This window comes from Natator depressus, chromosome 1 (genome assembly GCF_965152275.1).
Source record: "Natator depressus isolate rNatDep1 chromosome 1, rNatDep2.hap1, whole genome shotgun sequence".
NCBI classification, from domain to species: Eukaryota; Metazoa; Chordata; order Testudines; family Cheloniidae; genus Natator; species Natator depressus.
This window is the reverse complement of record NC_134234.1, coordinates 155310686-155332110: the sequence shown is the minus strand read 5'-3', so window position 1 is coordinate 155332110 and position 21425 is coordinate 155310686. Positions and strand designations below refer to the sequence as shown.

The 21425-nt window shown below is 41.8% G+C and overlaps 1 protein-coding gene across 2 annotated transcripts in view; it reads right to left on the bottom strand.

Annotated features, from left to right (window-relative positions):
* The window catches only part of LOC141997119 (cystathionine beta-synthase-like), a 46512-nt gene that overhangs the window by 2065 nt on the left and 23022 nt on the right, over positions 1-21425 (bottom strand). For both annotated transcript variants that reach the window (XM_074969427.1, XM_074969429.1), the window contains 11 exons: positions 17665-17744; positions 14898-15032; positions 13126-13195; positions 11270-11361; positions 10241-10366; positions 9525-9609; positions 9194-9299; positions 8325-8402; positions 6998-7132; positions 5209-5317; positions 839-923 (listed from right to left, as the gene is read on the bottom strand). In XM_074969427.1, the coding sequence (XP_074825528.1) occupies positions 839-923; positions 5209-5317; positions 6998-7132; positions 8325-8402; positions 9194-9299; positions 9525-9609; positions 10241-10366; positions 11270-11361; positions 13126-13195; positions 14898-15032; positions 17665-17744 (1101 nt within the window). The remainder of the gene's footprint in view (positions 1-838; positions 924-5208; positions 5318-6997; positions 7133-8324; positions 8403-9193; positions 9300-9524; positions 9610-10240; positions 10367-11269; positions 11362-13125; positions 13196-14897; positions 15033-17664; positions 17745-21425) is intronic.

Below are 21425 nucleotides of genomic sequence, written 5' to 3'. Positions count from 1 at the left end.
GGTAATGCACAATGGAAAGAACAATTTGAATGACTCTGATGCTATGATGTGTTCTACAGTAACTTTAAGAACCCACAAAAAAAGCTAGAGGTCAATCAGAAAAACATTTTCTCAATGCAAAGCGATGCATTGTCACAATGCTCATAGATTCTTAGACTATAAAGCCAGAAGGGACCATTGTGATCATGTAGTCTAACCTTCTGAATAACACAGGCCACAGGACTTCCTTGAATTAATTCCTGTTTGAACTAGAGCAATGTTCTAGGAAAACATCCACTCTTGATTTAAGAATTTCCAGTGATATGAGTTCTACCACAACTCTTGGTAAGTTTGTCCAACAGTTAATTACCCTCCCTGTTATAATGTGCACTTTTTTCCTAGTCTGAATTTGTCTAGCTTCAACTTCCAACTACTGGAACTTGTTATACCTTTGTCTACTAGCTGGTAGAGCCCTCTTATCTAATTTCTGTTCCCCATGTGGATACTTACAGATTGTGATTAAGTCACCCCTTAACTTACTCTTTGTTAAGCTAAGCAGACTGAGCTTCTTGAGTCTCACCGTAAAGAATGTTTCTAATCATTTCATCATTCTCGTGATCCAATGTTAGTAATGATGTTATACAGGAATATCTGCACGGGTAAGGTGATTGGGGCCTTTGGTTTACCCAACTTTTGCCACACAATATACAATGCCTCATACATAACAGCTCACGGTGTCATCTGGTACTGGTTTTTATTTTATATATATATATATATATATATATATATATATATATATATACACACACACACACACACACTACACTACCTTTTACAAGGAGTGTTATGTTATACTCACACTGAATCTGTTCATGTACAACTAGAGCAAAGTGGTCTATTTCCAGGATATGAGAAAGTTTCCCCAAGCTGTCTTTCAGATGAATCTAAAGAGAGAAAGTTACCAAACTTAAAAGCAAAGTGTCCTGTAATAACATAAAAGTTCAACAGCGCCCCCTGTCCATCCTAGAGACCGTTAAAATTATAAGAATTAGCACTTGTATAGCGTTGTTCATGTTTAAAGTGCTGTACAGTACAACTACTACTTAATGAATCCACATCCCACTGAGTTCTTGGGGTTTGTTAAATGCTGTGGTTTTTGGAAAAAAGCTGGACAAGAAAAAAAAATCCAGGGGACGTAGCACCTGAAATTTTCATTTTCACACACACCCACACACACTAAAGACAGGAAAGATTTTTTTTAAAAAAAACTAAGAGGTAAAAATCAGTGCTCCATGTGTGTAATGAAACAATGTTGCTATGTAAACATAAGACTATACTCACCTGTACAACTCTGGAGGGAATGGAAGTGAGAGGGTGGGAAATCAGACTGTCAGTTGATTTGGAAAAAGGAGGTTTTGGGGAGGGTAGCAGCGAGAAAAGCCATTAAAAAAAACAAAAACAAAAAAACCCAAACCCGAGCTAACATATTACTCGAGAGCAACAAAGAACTCAGAATCAAGAATTCAATGAACCTGCTTAAACTATTGTTATGCTTTTCTTTAGCAACACGGAACAATAAAGCACTAAAGACCAGATTTTTTTAAAGGTATTCAGCCACCTAATTGCCAAGGGAGTTAAGTGCCTAATACATTTGAAAATTTGGCCCTACAGGCTAATCTCATTTGTTGGGTATTTAAAAGAAAGCAAAAAATAGCATTCCATGAACAATCATGTTTTGGTATTATCTATGTGCTCCCATCAATTTGAAAATAAATCTGGTATATTAGCTGGGTGATTTTCCATCCAAAAAGTAATACGGGCTATCAGCTGTACCTTTTATAAGGACGTAGGGTGACCAGACAGCAAGTATGAAAAATCGGGGTGTGAGTGTGTGTGTAATAGAAGTCCATATAAAGAAAAGCCCCAAATATCGGGACTGTCCCTATAAAATCGGGACATCTGGTCACCCTCTAAGGACACTTCTGTGAAGTTACACCACAGATGAATTTGCCTTCTATAGAATACAGCAGGGGTCGACAACCTTTCAGAAGTGGTGTGCCGAGTCTCCATTTATTCACTCTCATTTAAGGTTTTGCATGCCAGTAATACATTTTAATGTTTTTAGAAGGTCTCTCTCTACAAGTCTATATTATATAACTAAACTATTGTTGTATATAAAGTAAATAAGGTTTTTAAAATGTTTAAGAAGCTTCATTTAAAATTAAATTAAAATGCAGAGCCCCCCAATGGGCAGGACCTGGGTAGTGTGAGTGCCATTGAAAATCAGCTCGTGTGCCATAAGTTGCCTACCCCTGGAGTACAGCCTTTATCCTGCAAGGAGCTCAGTGTGGGACTGAAACAGACAAACAGAAAATGCATCTCCCACTAAAAATTTTATTTCTCCCCTTCTCAGTTGGCACAGCAACAACTATCTCAATGTGGGAAATTTCTCAGGGATGAATGACCTGTTGGTATTAGTGACACAAGGCAATGCATAAGGATGCCAACTAATGTCTCAGACCAGTCATCATTTCGCAGGATACAGCTCCTGGGCCATGATAATTACAGATACCTTGTGACTTCCAATCAGTTAGGAAAGTTTTATTTACAGAAAAGATTAGCTTACAGCAAAATAAAAGCTTGTTCCAGAAAAGAGCCTCAGGTTAAAAAAATTGTTTACACACAAATCAGATAAGTGGTGTTGCTGCCAGATTTGTGCAAGCAAAAACGAGCCTGAGAACATACAAACCCTTGAGCACCCAGACTTACTCATGCAAAAAGCTTGGGTGCAAGAATAGAGGCTCATTTTCAAAATATATAAAAGGAAATTGTTGAGGTTTAACATCTCTTTTCTATTTCCTGTTCATATTCATTTATATACTTTGGGCTACTAGCAACTTGACGTTCTCCAAACACTTTACAGACACTCAGGAATTTAAGGTGGACACCATTCCCGTGAGGAAGGATTATTATTCCCCTATTTTACAAATGGGGAAAACGAATGCTCAGGAAAGGCTAAGCAACTTACCTAAGGTCATGCAGGAAGCTGGTTATTGCTCTGGTCTCTTCTCTCCATCACACTCCCTCCGCTGCCACCTTCACTCACGCTGCCCTCTGTGGTATATCCACCCCCTATAAAATTTTATTGCTCCTGCTAACATATGCTCCTGATATTCCCCCTCGGCCTACTTCTCTACTCCAAAGAATTTTAAAAAACTACAGAAAAACTAGCAACACGCAACCAATCCCAATGATTGCTTTGATTGTCAAGTCTCACTTTCCCCACTGTGTCTGTTTTGGCCTCTTTAGTTTGGTAGCTCTTCAAGGCAGCTGTTTTTTCCTATACACCTGCATAATGCCCAGCATACTTTGGGATCTGCTGTTAATCCCAATAACACTCAGATTCTCTGACTCAAAGTCTTGTGCCTTTTTCACAAGGATGGCCCATCCTCTCTATTCGGTAATCTGAAGTACCTGTTTTTGAATAGGTTATTTTGTGACTCTAATGTTTCATGGCTTCAGGAGACTAAATGCATCGCTGGTCATTTTAAATCAAAACAGTAATTCTTCTTCAAAACTAAGGTGACCAGTTGGTAAGAAAATTATTGTGACTCCCATACATGAGAGAAGTTTCCTTATTTTCACTTTGCCTTCCAGTCACACCAAACATATCCATTTTATTTGAAGTGTGCCTTAAAGCTCTCTTCCTTCAAACAATACTTTACACCATCTTTGGGACAATGAGGACTCTTAAGTTTTTCCCCATTTCACTGACACAGATTCCAAATTAGTTGTAAAATTAAATAAAAATTTTTAATTCCAAATTAAAAAAAAAAGCAAACATCTAGAATTCTTTTGGTTTTTTTTTTAATATACTTAGACTGTAAGCTCCTTGGGGCAGGGACTATTTTTATTCTGGGTCTGTAGAGCACCTAGCACAATGGGGTCCTGGTTCACAACTAGGGCTCTTGGGTACTACAGTAACACAATTAATAATAGCAATTCAGATTTTTTTTTTTTAAACAGAGAACTGTATTTGTGCCAGCATACTAGCAGTGGCAGATACCAGGGGAGGGAGCTGGGGAAAGAGGGATGTTCAATCAGCGTATTTCAGGAGAAAATGGGAGGAGAGGCACAAAGAACTGACTATTACAGATACAACAATGAATACACCATACAGGCACGAGGGACCAGCAACATAGGGACCAGCAAAGCGAGGGATGACAGGAACTAAAATAGTTATGTTACACACCAGAGTTTCACCTGATGTTTGATTTGATGTCTAGGGAGAAAAAAAATATTTTTCTTTCATTTTGTCTGTAAAGCACTGGCGCTCCTCCTTTTCCCAAGCTATAAAACAAGCAGCCAGTAGATTATACATAAGAACATAATAATTAGATATAGCTGAATACAATTCCTTCTCCAGAATTTTAAATTTTAATAATTAAGATCCATTATGGATCTAATTATTTACTACTAAATGTAATATTGAATCTAAAGCCTGAAGAAAGCTATGTCACAAAACATAATATCCTACTATTTATTTTGAGTGTCATAAGCTCCCCAATTAATGATATCACCTAGCTCTTGTAGTGCTTATCATCAGTAGATCTCCAAGTGCTTTACACCGGAGCTCAGTACCATTATCCCCATTTACTGTACGATAAATATGGCACATCGACTGCCAGGTAGACTTGCCTGGCATAATGCTTTATGCACTTTGACGGCAGTCAGAACTAATCAGCCACCAGCTTGTGACAATTCCAGTCTTTGTTGCAAAGCGAGCACTTGCTGGTTTCAACTGCCATTGGAATTTACACAAAAGAGCTGTTTGAAGTTCAATGATTTCTTCCCATGGAGGCTCACACCACTCAGTTTTACATTCAGATTTGTGTGTGTGTGTGTGGGGGGGGGGGGGTTGGGAGGGGAGGGGGGGAGATGAAAAGAAATCCCAATGACAAGAAAAAAGTCCCCATCAAACCCACCAGGGTTCAATGGTCTGATGCAGCACCATAAACCAACTCAAGTCTGGGAGCCTTTCAATGACCCCAGGCTGAGTTTAGAGTCTAAAATGAGATCCAAACCCAGGTCTGCATGCATAGTGGCACATTCTCAAACAGAAGATTCTGTATGGCCCCGCTTCAAATCTTACTCTAGCTGATGCCACTGTAATGCTCAGATACCTACAACAATACTTTAACAATAAAGTAGGTGACAGAGCAGGTTTACCTGTCTGAATTGCTTGTAGATTACTTTGCCGACATGATCTGATGGCTGAACTTTCCCAGCAAGTAACGAAGAAAGCATGTTCCCAAGGGTAACCATTCCCAAAATCACACTGAAAAGAGGAGGCATGGTCAAACAATGGCAGACACTCAGGGTTTTCTAGAGACAAGTGAACCGCACGCTCAGCAGGCTTTCCTCAGAGGGATGGCCAAAAGTCAGTTTAACTGGCTTAATGGTGTAGATCACCATTTTCAGAGGTGTTCTCAGATTCTGAGGGTGTCCTCAGAGCAAAGAAAAACCAACAGCTCTGAGGCTCAGAGCCTGGATCAATTGACTCAGGCTTGCGGGGCTAGGAATAGCCATGCAGATGTTCCTGCTGGGGCTACAGCCCAGGTTCCAAAACCCTGTCCCTCACGCCGCGGGGAGGCAGACAATGCAGCTCTCCCTCATCTCCGCACCCTCACTGCAGACAGAGCCACCAAGGGTGTGCCTCCATAGTGAGTGGCAGCCCGCTCCAAGCCCACCTCGACAGATGCAGGCTTGTGCGTCTGCAGTAATAAATAGCTGTGTAGACAGCGCAGCTTGGGCTCGGAGGCTCAGGGAAGAGGGTGGGCGTCAGAGCCTAAGCTCCAGGGTCTACACAGCTATTTTCAGTGTGGTAGCACAAGCCCTAGTCTGTCGACCTGAGCTGGGAGGCTTGCTGCTGTGTCGATATCCCCAAGTGAACTCTGCTCTGCAAGGAGACTCAAAACTTGGGTGATCAGACATGCCGGTTTTCTGGGAAAGTCCTGGGTTTGGGTGTGAATGTCCTGGCTGGATTACACTTAAAATGGGAGTCTTCCCTACTTTGGCTGTAATTAGCCATTTTACTGACCTCCCTCCTACCTGGCTGTGCTCAGCTCCCAGAGCCAAAATGAAAGTGGGGCTAATAGTTTTGGGTCCTTCCCACTGAACTGTGGCGTGTGCTGGCACACACTATATTCAGGGGGATTCCAAATGACAAGGCTGATGGACACCATAGCAATGACTCAGAGCTCCTAGCTAGTAACAGAAGGTTTGGGTGAACTCGTGGTTTCCTCTACTGTCTATCTAATCACTCAGTTGGCTGACCACGATTGCATGTGGTTTAAGTGAACCTGCAGATTTAAATAGTCTCTGCCGGCCTCCATAAGAAACCTGAGACAAGGCTAAGGTCACCACTAGCCCACTAAAGATCAGCATTCAGCTTTCTGCCATTGAGCAGGCTCACCAATGGAGGCTGAGGGAATGAAGATGTTGGATGTGGCCTCAAGGACTGAGATTTTTAAAATTGCTTTAGGCCCAGGTTAGCGACCACTTTCCAGTTTTCACTGCAGCAAAATACCATGAAGAATCTACAGAGAACACCCAATCCTGCAAAGGTGGTGGTTCGCCCTCCGTTTTATTAAATGAGAGGTTTCGCTTTGATCTATTCCTCACCAGGAGTCCACAGCGATCCCCAAGACAAAAATGGAGGGACTTCTTCATTATAGACAGAGACATTTCAAATATAAGGTCATGGTATCTAGAGACCTATTAGGCCAAGAGCAGGGTAGTCCTGACAGGACAGCATTTTAAATCTGAAAGCTGTGTGGTATGTAATATGACATTTCTGAACTCTTGCTGACCCTGCAGGAGATGCTGGAGAATTAAATGACAGAAGACACACTTCTCATTTACTGTGTGTAAATAATAAATAAGAAATAGAAACTTGACTTACAGGTTTGTTTTGGATGGGGGGGGGAGGGAGGAAGATATTGATATCTGAACATACCCACATTCATCAACAACTGGTGCCTGGTCAAATCCCTTCTCTCGGAGGATTTCAATGGTCTTTTCACAGGTGACACCTGGAAGCACTGTCAGGGGAGCAGAGAGACTTAATTCCTGAACTTTGAGGTGCCACCACCTGCGGACAAAACATAGTTTTTACAGCAACTCGTCTGATCATTCTGAAACCGCCATGCCCTAAAATACCTTACAGGATTTCCCCTCACTACCAGCAGAAAGGCTCACTTGGGTCTTCAGGACTCAGGAAGGGAAATAATTACAACCGTGTCCCTTTTCCATCTTATTTGATTCCTATCCTTGCATGGCAAATGGCCAGCAGAGATTACAGATACCTCCAGTTGGTTATTTGGATCTTGATTTACAAAAAAGGAAAAGAACATTTTAATGGATTTGAAGCCATTTAGTGACCCCAGCCAAGGTCAGAGGCCTACTGTACATGGCACTGCACACACACATAGTAGACAGTCCCTGCCCCAAACTGCTAACCATCTAAATAACTGTAAAAACAGAATGTGTCTCTTATTCTGTTAGTACAGCATGTACCACAGCAGAGTTCGAATCCTACCTGGGGCTTCTGGGCATTACAATACAAATGAAGACCTTAGAAGGTATTTTTCCAATTTGCTCACTCTGGGTCCAATCAGTGTTCTCTGTACAGACTGTTTGCAAACTTTCCCCCTCGTGTTTGTGTGTGGGTCTTCCAGCAGCAACAGGAGAGACAGGCAGGGATTTGTTTAAAGATGGAAAACCATGAAGTCTAGCATGGGCCTTAGGGCAGTTAAGTGCCCCCAAACTTCTTTTAACTGTTTTGATACTGATTAGATGTCAAGCTGACAATGTCCATTTCACTGTACTTGACAAAGGATTATTATTTATGTTCCTGCAGTGCCTAGGAGTGCTAGTCATGGACCAGGGCCCCATTGTATGAGGTGCTGCACAAACAAAAGAAAAAGACAGTTCCCTGCCCCCCAAAAGCATATATGCATCTCAACCTGCCTAATGAATAGTAGATGACACCATAAACATCAATGAGGCATTAAAACATCAAGAATAACTGGGCTGGGGGAAGAGTTTAAAAAGTTTTCATTCATTTAAGAACTGAAGTTGTCATCAAGTCAAAAGAATCTAATCTTTCTCAAAGTGAGTAACTAAAAATATTTCTACTGATTTAAGTAGCCATCACCATATCCCCAAATGTACAGAGGATCAATTCAAACAGACAAGGAAACATGGCAAGCTACAGTGCAATTTAACGTCGCCCACCCCATTGCAATAGGCTCACAAAACTCGAATGAACAGGACTGCCTTACCAAGGTTTGTTAATAATGTCATCTTCTTCTTTCATGAACCCTTTCTGGGTCATCCATTTGTCATTCAAAAACTTGGACCTGGAAACCATCAAGAAAGCAAAGAAGTCATGAGCTCCCCCGCAGGTTACACTGGTGTTGATAGTACATACAATGGCACATAGTTACATCCCCAGCACAGATAGGGGTACAGTTACAAACATATAATAGCACTGAGTCAGTCAGTCTTTATGGCAAAGGGATATGTGGGTAGAATATTTGTAAAAAGAAAAAAGGAAATGGTACAACCAAATAATGAGACCACTTGTAATGCAGTAGAAGTGCTGGAAGGTATTAAATTAAATACATTTACAGTTTTGTGCTCCCATGCTACAAAATGGGGAACTGAACAGTGTCACAGAGTAAAGCTGTATTTTAAGTGTGGGGTCAAGTGAATTTAACCACAGGACTTAGAGCAAGTGTAAAACTGTGTGTTCCCCTCCCCACCCCACCCCACCCCGCACCATCCTGGCATGTGTTGTTACTAGAGTAGTGTTCTCTTCAATTCATAGCACAAGGCAGAGATAGTAGAGGACAATCATTCCTTGAAAAGTTCCAGAAGAGATCCCATTTAAAATGGTTAAAGAAACTCAGGACTCAAACTTTTCCAAAGTGACCAATGATTTTTGGATGCCCAATCTGAGATACACTAAAGGCGCCAGATTTTCGCTGAGTTCCCACCTTCTGTAAATCAGGCTCCTGCCGGAGGCCTCTAGTTGGGAACCAAAAACCAGTAGATGCTGTGGAAAAGCTTGGCTAAACTCTGTATGAATGCCCCACCCTCTGTGAAGGCAGCAGGCACAAAGCAGAAAGAGAACAGGGCAGTTTCTTACATGTAGTTTCTGACAGAGTCGGGCAAGATGACAACACAGCGCTGACCCTCCGTCAAATCCTTGGCAGCCTTCACAGCAATGGACATTGCACTGCCGGAGCTGCCACCTGTCAACACCCAGATCACACAGTCAAGACCACGACACGTGGAAGCCACTTGTGAAACAGGAGGATAGGATCAGAGCAAGGTGGGTCGAGCTCAGGGCTAGAGAAGAGAACTCTGGAGCCCTAATCCCAACACTGACAAAGGTTTCCCTTTGACAGGTTAAGCGATTTACACAATGCCGCGATCTAATTCACAGGAAACTTTGGAGGATTAGTATCAGCTCTTACCGCACAATAATCCTTCCTCTCTGATTAACATGCGGGCCAAAGCAAAAGACTCCTCATCGTTGCTCTTGTACCACTTGTCCACCACCTAAAAGAGTGCAGGGGACAGGAGACAAAAGACATAGCTGATCTTATCCTCCTTTCAGGAGATGCTGTTCAGCTGCTCCAAATTATAGACTTACAACTGCCTTCACATCTCGCAACTGCCTTTTTTTTTGGGGGGGGGGGGGGGTTAATTAAGACTACAGTGGTATTAGTGGTGTTCCCCATACTAGTAGAAAGTATTTTGCCTTTTAAATAAAATGACTGTGGGAAAAGCTACAAGGAGAACTGGCCACTCTCCTCCATTCCCAGCTGACTTGCCAGGAAAGTGAGTCCTACCTGGCACCTGATGTCATTGGACTAGAGATCAAGTTGAGGGTTGGGGTTTTTTTGGTTTTATTTAAAGGGATTGTTCCGGGAAAAAGCTATCTGTGCAGTGTGTTTTCACACAGTATTATGAAAGAGCAAGAGAAATGTGTCCAGCTCAGAAGTTCACCTGAGGCTGCTTTACCTGCTGGGATACAGTGGGAAGAGGATTTCGTTGTGCCTCCTAACCCCTCTAATCTCAAAGAAACACTCTCTGTGTGTCTCACAGTAGCTGCCACGCTATTTCCAATTTCCTCCCCCTCCCCTCAGAGCAGAAGGCAAGGAGTGGTTAATTGAGGAGCTTGACTTACCGATCTGTCCAGCACGGTAGGGACAAAATCATATCCAATCCCCTCCACCTCGTATGTCGTCTTGTCAGTCTTATTCAGTTCTTCAGGCTCAGCAAGAATGGAGCCCAGGGGATCGACGCCAATAATCTGGAGAAGGGGATTTCAGATTTGGCTACCGTTACACTGTTTTTTCGACACATAGCCATTAAATCAAAGTGTTATGTTAGGACTGTTACCTCACAAAACTGTCATGCCATCCATACAGATACAGGCCGTGGTCATTGAAATAAGACTTTTCCCCCCCAGTCTGTCCTTTGGCAAGTCCCCTTCTGCAAACGGTCTTGTTGCTCCTACCCTTCAGCAACTCATCCTACTTGGTCAGGATGTGGGACATTGTAGGGGAAAGGCACAGCTCATTCTGTGCAGATTTTGTTTAGCTCAATGGAAGGTGTTTGCCCTGATCCCACTCAGAAGTCAGATCTCGTTACCATTTTGTACCAGGAACAAGCAGAAAGTCTTCTTAGTGTAACAAGGCACTAGTGTTAAAACCTAGTATCTTGTTTCCATCAGAAAATGGAAAGCAGGCACCAAGAGTCATAAGGTAACAGAGACAGGAACGATACGTTCCTACTGAGGGACATACAGATTTGCATGTCATGGGACAAGTTTCATTTGGCCAGAAATTCAGTGATCCTAAAGAATTACCCCTTGTAAAGTCAGTGAAGAGAAAGTGCAAACATCTTTTGGATACAAACAGGTGTCCAAAATATACATAGTAGGGAGAACAACATTTTTCAAAATGGGCCATATGGAATTTGTGGTTTAATTTTCAGAATCAAACCCTGACTTGGGTCACAAGTGAAAAGAGAAGGAGATGGCTTCCTATGCTTTTTGTGAACAGCTCAAAACTGCCACCCAAGCAGATGTGTCGCAGGTAGGGATTACAGTGCACCAGCAAAGATCAGAAAAATGGAACTTAGTCCCACAAGGAACTTGGCAAGACACTTACAGCTAGAAATAGTTACCAAGATGCTTTAGTTTGCCACTTACTTTGCAATCTGGGCATTTCTCTTTCAGCTTTCTTGCAACGCCAGTGATGGTGCCTCCTGTGCCAGCTCCAACCACCAGCATGTCTATTTTTCCTATTTTAAGTGCAAGGAATCAAATACCACCTTGAAAACATCCATTGGCATTATAGATAAAAATCCTATTGCAGACCAGGAATGCACAAGATGCATTACTCCCTCCAAGGAAAGCGCAGTTACCCTCAGAAAGGTGATAATTTACAGTAGCCTTTTACCTCACAGTAGGTGTATTCAGAGACCTAACTTCAGACCTTGTTCCCCCTTCTCCCCCTCGTTTAGTCCAACGGGGCCCAGCTTTGTGACAGCCTTTTGGGCATGCTGCAACACCCACGTTTTCAAGGCTTGGAGAAGGGCTGAGGGGTGTATGTGTCGTATTTGCCATCTGTGGATTTGTTTTATTATGTTTGGTTGTAGATGTTGATCTGTCATTATTCTAGCTCTTTTTGTGCATTAACAGAGCAATCAGGACTTGGCCAACAATTATTTTATCTGATTGTCTTTTATTTCTGGTAGTATATCATTTAAAGAGCACTTCACTAACTTCCGGGCACTTATATAAAAAGTGATGCTTACAAATCAAAAACATCCCAAGAAATAGGGCCTGATTCTGATCTCACATGGGTGAGATTTCATTGACTGAAGCAATGCCATCGGACTTGCACCTTTGACAGTGAGATTTGAATAAGGCCCATTGACTTTACAAGATGGATTGAGAGTCGAGATGAGTTCTGAAATCCGAATGCATCTTCAGTGATAGTAAAACCACCTTTGCACTTGTAAATGGAGGAAGTCTGACATGGAAAGCACGTACAGACAAACAAAAACTCATTATATAACTCAGACTATAACTGCACTTTACATGCAGGTCATTGTCACTATCAAAATTTAATATAGGGCTTTGTTACTTTAAATACAGAAATCCCATTGAGAGGCTAAACGTGAGGTTTTATGGCACCGACCAAGAAACCTGATGTGCAAGCTCCCTCTGCTGGCTCCAAACACAACTTACTGGTAAGTCTGAATACAACTGTGCCATGATAAAATCATGCATAATTCCTGGCACTGTCACAGTGGAAAATAAATAATTTCACGCTCAGGTCATGGTAACCTTGTGGACCCTGTGGGTGCGCATTGACAGTTTGTTAGTTCATTTTGATTTAGTCCTCTTGGAAATGGGACTAGATCCAAGTGAACTAACGTACTGTTAACGCACGGAAACAGGGTCCACATAAATGGCAAAATTCCTGGTTCCGTGACAGTGGTGATCGTTGTGACATAATCATAACCTTACGAAAAAGCTTGGTTCCTAACCCATGCGTATTCCTGAGGGCACCATCAACTGAGGAAAGTCTTGTGTTAGGGTAAGTGGACCTTACACAGAGTTCTAGTATTAAACTAAATTAAATTTAAATTAAAAATAAATTAAAAAAGATAAACCAAAACCCACATGCACAATTTAGACTAAGAACTAAGAGCCAAGCCTTTTTAAAAAGCAATTCCCATTCATGAACACTCAAACGCCCAAGGTCTTCAACTCCTCTGAGCTATGAAGACTTCTTTATCTAGGGGTCATCACTTTGCCTGGCCGGTCACAGTCATAGAAAGGTAAAAGCAAAAGTTTGTTTGTTTGTTTTTAAATCCCACACTTCTAACTAGAAGTGTGTCTCATTTGAATTTCGTAAACTTTACATAAACTATCTCAGAGCCTATGCAATTCTATACCCCTGAAAGCCTTGATCTGCTTTCCACAGGGGTATGTGATTAAAACAAGAGCACTCCAGAGGTTAATTCAGAAGAGTGCTAGCAGAAGAATTAGCATACCTTCACACTGCTGCAGGATCTCCTCAGCTGTAGTGTCATAGTGTGCCAAGGGGTTACTGGCGTTGCGGTACTACATTGAAATACAATGGAAAACATATGAAACCATGGAAACAGCTCATAAAAATCACAGTCTGAGGAGCAGGTCAAAAAATGACCAGAGTTGTTCAAGCCTCACAATGACACTATAGGCTCCCACCAGTTTCTAAATTGTTCAGCCATTTATCAATACTTTCTACCTTGGCCTGGAAGAGATTCCTGCAACTGCCCCAATTAAAGTAAGTGGTATTTTTGTGCCAAGGTACTTCTAAGGTCCCAACATCCCTGAAGGCCAAGGGCAATCTCCTTGTGGGATTATGTTCTGTAGAAGTTTGAACTTTGTATAACTCCGATGCACAGAATTGCTAACCTAGCAGATAACAATTACCTTGGTCTTTCTGTAACCTATGTTAACATAGGGTGGTTCTTTCAGGGTGGATAAAAATAGATAATTTAAATTATGTGTATATTTTTATTTAAAATCAGATTTAAATTAAAACTTTTTTTTAAAAATATAAATATTTGAAATTATGGCAACCTATGTTAAGGCCTAAACTTACTATAATTATCGGTATCACTTAAATTAAATTAGAAATATAATATTGAGCAGCATATGGTTGCTGCCAAAGTTTTAGAGAAAGTCAAACCACTGAACTAGTGGAAGTCACTTGGCAAGCACCAGAAACCAGAGTTTGAAATGCTAAATCAGCTTTTGATAGCAATAGCCTCTTCTGCAGGTACAAAGAGTATTTTCTTCATTTCAGTTTATTCAGCTACTTCAGTTCACTGACTAATTCCTTTAAAGTTGAGAAACTGACTCAGAGCTGAAAAGGCAGAAAAGTGTGTTTTTCTCTTCTGATCAATGAATAAAAACTAGGTGTGAGAAGATGAGATTTACTACTTCTAAAATCTTCAGGGATATGGTGAACAGAAACAATCAGTTCAATTCATTAACTACAGATACTTCCCTTGTTTAATAAATCAGTTAGTTGTAAATGCAAACCATATTTTACAATTTTTCTTATGTATCCCGCACATTTAAGGCAGTTTTATTTAACTAATAAAAACAATTAAGTGCTATTTTGCACACTTTAAATTCAATTCCAGTTTCCATCCAAATAGAGCTTGACACAAATCACAGGTATAAAAGTTAATCTAGTAAATAAGAAATGCATCATTCTGTAACACAATCAACAAAATGTAAAAATTAAGCATCTGAAAGTACCGTATGTTAAGCTATGCATAATTATTAAGCAATTATAGTATATTTTCCTGGCTAGCAAAAAGAAGTCCCAAGTTTAGTGCAAAAGCTATATTTAATTGTAAACCAACATTTTAATGGCTACCAATTTTTCTTCAGGAAATGAACTCAAAAGTACAACTACAAAACAAGATTGAAACAAATGATTTAAATCAGTATTTCTAGTTTGCTGATTTAAATCATGATTAAAACTGTTGATTTAAATTGCTTCAATTTGAAAAGCCAGTTCACCCTGGGCTTTTTGTGTCACTCTAGTCACTAAAGCACATTTAGACATTTGCGATCTGCTACTTTTGCTGAGCTAAAGAACCTGGTCAGGCAACAGCAATTCACACTTTTAGATCCAGAGATCCCAGGTTCAAACTACATATACCCCCATCCAGGGCTGTTACTCTTATCTGTGGAGTGCAGGAAAAGGAGATTACCAATATTTCTCTCTATCCCACACATGCACCTCAGTTGTTCAGGACCTTACCTGGTCTAGAATATGGGAATTGGGGATTTCATTTTTCAGTCGCCATGCTACTCCCACATGAGATTCAGGTGAGTCAAACCTGGCAGTAGTTGGGGTCCTCACAATCTCAGCGCCAAGAGCTCTCAGAACATCCACCTGAATCAAACAGAGTCAGTCAAAAAATATCGATAGGTACAGAGACCCTACTGGTATACCAGAGGATGGGGAAAAAAAAAAGCTGACTATAAACTTACATAAACAAGAGTGTGCAACTCTTTCACACCCACTGCTTAAAGTCTGTATCAATTCAATTCCCAGAGGCAAAGTGTTTCAGAACAGATGCCCCACACAGGTTAAACGCTGTCCCCTCTGCCTTGGTTTTTTAAATGTCTTGTGGCCTGAAATTTATGATTTGCCTACAAGGATGCACATTTGTCACTAGTATGTAACCTGCATTTTCACCTCAACCTAGTTGAAGATTTCCCCCCACCCTCGCAAAATCTAATCAATTCTGATGGTGGAATTACAGAGCTAAAATAATTCTTATCAACACGGCCAAGCAACACTGTCCCCTTCCCACAACTCGTGTTTTGAAAGCTACATGATGGATTTGACCTGAAAATGTAACATTCAATGGCAAATAAGAAAGCAGCATTTGGCTACAGTCCGCTTGTCTGGAGTATGAATTGAGGACACTCACATTTCTACATACCTTTTTTGAGTGTGTAGTGAGGGGTTACTCAGTGCAAAGTATTAAAAACACGTACACACCAGCTACTTTACAGTCTAATAAAGACACAGCCAAGATTCCCAGTGCCATAGCCTAGAACCGCCATTTTATTTCCAATGATTTGGACAGTGCCTTGCACACTAGGACCTACTCTTGGTTGGCTCACAGATAGCAACATAATAAAAATGTTAAAAATAAGTATTAAGTGCAGTGATTTCAACATATTATGCAGTAGACCTCCACTTAGATAGCAAGGTGGTAGATCCCTTAACAGACATCTCCTTATGTTTGCAGTCATACCACGAGAAGTGTGATCTTTTGAAAAAGTCATTAGCTAAGGAGGGTTGGGTGTAGTCAGTGTTTAAGCAACAGGCCTCCAGGGCAAATCCAGGTGCTGCAGGATGTGGTGTGGGCAATTCAGCACATAACACTCTGCCTTTCATGTCAGAACTTTGCCCATGTGCCAGCAGAGTACCAGAGGGCACCTCTCCTGCTGAAGTTGCTATCTTTTCAAAGGACATTGAAAACAGAGGTCCTAATCATTTGTGGTCATGAAAAATCTCATGTCGTTTTCATCAAGATTAGTGATGTTAGCTCCAATGGCCTCGCTTAGTTCCACTCCAGTTTTGCCTTCCTACAGTTACTGTAGTTTTAGCTGGGCCAAATTTTTTTCTTCACTTGTTCTTGACTATTGTAAAATATAGGCAGATTTTAAGCTACTTACACCATCCCCAACCCTTGAGAGGGCTGAATTAGAACAATGGGGAAAGCAGTTCTTATCTGAAGTTGGTTGAGCACTTTGGGATCTCTGTGTGAAAGGCAGTATTTAAATATATCAGTTATAATGTTCAGGTACCTCTTCTGGCTACGTGGTGGTTTTGTACCCCTAGGCCTGCCTGGGCTCAACAGCTGCAAAGATTTCACACCCCCAAGACTTGGGGATGGAAGATTCTTAAAATAGCTGTGCCGATGCATAACTCGCTGCCTCTGCACAGGAGGGCCCTAATGCTCCTTGGTTCAAAGAGTGAAAGGCAGGCTGTAAAAACAAAAATAAAAAAATCCACCAAGAAGCCTGTGCATAGTGCCTATAGCTTAATCATGAACACTCAGCATTGTTTTCTCTGCCATCCAGCCTAGCACTGGTGTAAGGGAACTATCTGGACCAATATCATCTTATTCCCATGGCGAAGTTATGTGCTGCTCTCAATTGTCTCTTCCAACTTAACTGGATACCCAAAAATTGAAATCAGAAGAGCAGAGGCTCGATCCTGCCATCCTTACTCAGGCCAACCTCCCTCTGACTTCAGTGGGAGTTTTACCCAAGTGAGCGATGCAGGATTGGGATCAAGCGCAGCAAGGCTGAAGTCATGAAGGCTAGAATTTATTTCTTTCCACTACTGTTACAATGAAGGATTCCATATTGATCTGTTCCCCTTTGTCATTAAAGCTTCCTCAGCACATATGGATCCAAATTTCCTTAAGCTGAGGAAAGACCATTTTTGCTTTTTAGCCACTTGCCATCACTTCCCACGGTGTAACCTGAAACAATATACTGCAATGTAGCACCCTCTCTTGGGTCTCACCACTGTACATAGAACATGATGTTAAAGCATCCAGTTCTTCAGCTGTCTTCACTGGCTTCCCTCAGACCCTCCATTCAATGAGAGTCTTTTCTTAGATTAAGTATCACTTCAATTTTCTGCTCGCATCTCAAGTCTTTCTTGTCACTGACACGAATACTTTAAAAATTCCTGCGCTCAGGGGTGCTACAGCTACTGGCAGCTTCACCTCTATAATTTCTGCCTTTTTGCTTTGCGACGGGCCTACCAATATTCCCCTTCAACATTGACAGCAACCCCCTCTGCCCTTCCCCCACCTCAAGAAGTTTATACATATACTCTGACCAATTATTTAAAAATATCTGACACATGGTAAATTGGTTTGCAGTGCCTCAGTATCCAATTTCACAGCCAAAAAGATGGCATCCTCCTCCCATCAGGATCTGAACATATTCAGACAAATTTATTTTTAATTATTGGCAATACAAGTAGTTCTGACCTTCTCCATGCTCATTTTCTCTGGCATCACAATGATGCAGCGGTAGCCTTTCACTGCAGCAGCCAGGGCCAGCCCAATTCCTGAAAGTGGGGAAATACAGAGTATGTTGTAAGAGAAACAAAACCACAACGGTAGCTTCTGCACGTCCCAGTTTTAAGAGCTTTTCTCCCCAGGCTTGAATGGGGTATCCCTGCAGAGACTAAAAAGGAAAAGGTTGCTACTCTCCAAGATAGTTGGAGAGCAGGACTGTCTGCTTTAAAAGCACCATTTGGCTCAATCCCAGACCAGAGCCATCAACAAGATGAGCAAAGACTGGGAAATTTGCAAGTTCGTGTCACTGGGTTTCCCAGCCTAGTTTTTCCCTCTGCCCAACCTCTGCCCGTGTGTTACAGATGTAGTCTGGGAGTTAATAGAATTTCATAGATTAAAGCCAGAAGGGACCATTGAAATAATCTAGTCCAACCTCCTGCATAACACAGGCTGCAGAACCTCACTCAATTTCTATATCAAGCCCATAACTTCTGTTAGAATTATCTTCACTTAACAATTTGCATCTTTTTTTCTAGGCTGAATTTGTCTAGCTTCAGCTTTCTATTATTGGACACCTTGTTATGCCTCCCCCTGCTCGATTAAAGATCTGTTCACGGATCTCTTCCCCAGGTGGGTACTTGTAGACTGGGATGAAGTCAACTCTCAATCTTCTCTTGGATAAAAGAAGCTCAACCTGTTAGTTTCTCTCTCTCTCACCTTAAGGCATGTTTTCCAGTCCTTGAATCATTTCCTTTAGCTCTCTTCTGAACCCTTTCCAATGTATCAGCTAGGGCTGGCCAGAAAATTAGAAATCCATTTCATGAACATCAAGGTTTTGGAATTTGTTTTCATTCCGTAGCAGAGCAAAACGGAGACCTTTTGAATTCCCCTCCCCCCCCCACTCCATTTAAAAGAGCCACCTCACAATAACCAATTGCCCAGTGGTGAGAGCACTCGCCTGGGAAGTCTTCTTGCTCTCTTATGTCAGAACTGTTCCACCTCATATAAATAATTAAATATGTATTGTGTCAGAAAGAGCCTGGTGGTTAGAACCCTTGCCTAGGATGTGGGAGATCCAGGTTCGAGTCCCTACTCTGAACCAGTAGCCATTAGGTATTCTGGGGTGGGTTTCTCTACGGAAGTTTTGTTGAGATATACACTTCAAAAAAAGTTTGGTTTTGAGAAACCAGTTTTCTAATGAAAAGATATTTCATTGGAAAATTCCCAATCACCTCATCAACATTCATTCTGAAATGATGATACCAGAACAGGACACTGTATTCCAACCATGGTCTCACTAATTCCCGATACAGAGGTAAAACCTGACCAACACTGACAATCAGAAAGACATTCTAAACCCCAAACTCTATTACCCTATACTTTTAGGAGATTAATATGAAAGTGCTGCAAATGTCAAACTAAGGAGCCAGCTGCAGGGGAGGAGAAATCCTATGCCCTTCTTAGAGAAATTAGCTTAGTAGCTATGGGCAGAGGCCAGGAGTGACCGGCAATTCCCTGTGCTGGTGTGACCCAAGAACCCTTTTGATGCCAACTGGCAATGAGGTGCAGGGGGTTTACCCTGATTCTGGGATGTACATTCTGGTTCACCAAAGAATGTCATGTGAGGTCTCAAATGAAAGTTGCTGTCACACTGGTCACAAATATCACTGTGAAAAGCATGGACAGATACTATGTAATGAGTTATGTATGCATACTAAAAATACGTTCTTAAAGTCTGTATCAAGGCTGGTGAAAAGCTGGTTTTCTGTCAGACAGGAGATGTCTCTCCGTCTGTCTATTCGCACATAAATTGAGTATGGTCTCATTCACAACACCAGTCAGATCTATCACCCTATCACCAGTCAGAACTGAATGCAAAGGAAGGATTGTAAAAAAGAACTAACAGGAAGAGAAACAGAGCAGAGGCAGAGAAACTTATCTGGAGGTGCATAACAAGGGTTTACTTGGGTATATATGGGACGGGGGGAACTGGAACACCCAGACACTCTTCACTGAGGAAGTAAAAGGACAGCACTTTTGCTTTCTGAAAAAGGGGTTTCAACCAAGCTTGACTGAAAATGCTGTAGAGGACTCTGGGTGAGAAACTTCTGTAGACAGGAGGTTAGCCTGTTTAGTCTCTAGAAAGTGTGCTATGATTTTCGTTTATACATAGCCATTCGTTTCCAGTACCCTTACTCAGTATCACTTGAATCCTCTAGACCTGCTATTTCTGTGAGTGGATAAGGGGCTGGATACTACAGGGAATGCTCAGAGAGGGTTTGGGAGTTTGTGTGTGTCCATTGCTATTGGAACAGACAAAGGAAGGCCTGAAGAGGCCTGGAAGGCAGTACTTGTGCTGTCACAGGCTGTTGGTTTCAGAAGCTGATCCACAGTAGACACTGACAAGACTCCCTCACTCTAGAGCAGGTGGTGGTGGTGATGTGCCTCAAAATGCTGGGTACCCCTGGAGAGCATCACAGCTGCCTACTCTAGGCCTTGCAAAATTGCCACCTTTAAATCCGTTACTGAGTTGCAACAGAAAAGCTTCAAAAACAGACTCCAATGACAAACTGCTGAGCTTGAATTAATATGCAAACTAGATACAATTAACTTGGGTTTGAATAGAGACTCAGCGTGGCTGGGTCATTACACATATTGAATCTATTTCCCCATGTTAAGTATCCTCACACCTTCTTGTCAACTGTCTAAATGGGCCATCTTGATTATCACTATAAATTTTTTTTTCTCCTGCTGATAATAGCTCATCTTTAAATAATTAGCCTCTTACTCCACCTTTTCATTTTCTATGTATGTGTGTGTCTCTCTCCCTCTCCTTACTATATGTTCCATTCTATGCATCCAATTAAGTGGGCTGTAGCCCACGAAAGCTTATGCTCAAATAAATTTGTTAGTCTTTAAGGTGCCACAAGTACTCCTGTTCTTTATTCTGATTTAAGAGACATAGTCCTGTTAGTATGACAGAACACAGTGTCAGCTACAGCCAGCAGTGTCACCACAGGTAAGGAGTCAGAGGCATGCAAAATACAGATCCAAACTCACAGGTCTCAAAAGTAGGATTCAGACTGCAGTTCCAGCCTTCAAAGGGTGAGTGCTGAAAACAGAGCTGTATCCAGATAGTCACCCACTGTTTCTGCGAGGATGTCGTGTGCCTACCAAAGGCTCTAACCTTGAAGCTATTTTTGTTCCTCCTTTCCAGACCTCAATCCAGCTTGCACTGCAGAGCTGTATGAAATTAACTTGTGCTGAGCTATCAGCAGCTCTTGCAAGCTAAGCACGGTCCACCTGTGTCAGCATTCAGATGGGACACCTCTGAAGAACTGCTAAGTGCCACAGGATGTGGTGATGGCTAGTCAATAGGTTCACTGCAGAACTGGTGCCTCAGTATAACACTCTGCACTACCTGAAGTCATTTGGGAAAACTGCACAGCTAAACACCTCACCACTTGGACGCACATGGCTCTTTCCACAAGCACAACCCAGGATGTCCTGGGCAAATTCCAGCTTTGGGTACTCTATTATGTGTTCCAGTGGTGTCTACAAGCCCCACTCATGGGCCCAGAGCCCATTCATCCTGCCCCCTGCATCCTCTCTGCAGTTTCAGTTGGATACAAGATTGTAGAATAAAGACACAAGAGCTAGCAACCCTTGCGCTTCAGAGCAGAAGCCGAAAATGAATTCCAGACTGCTCTCATCAACTTTTTGGCTCCCCT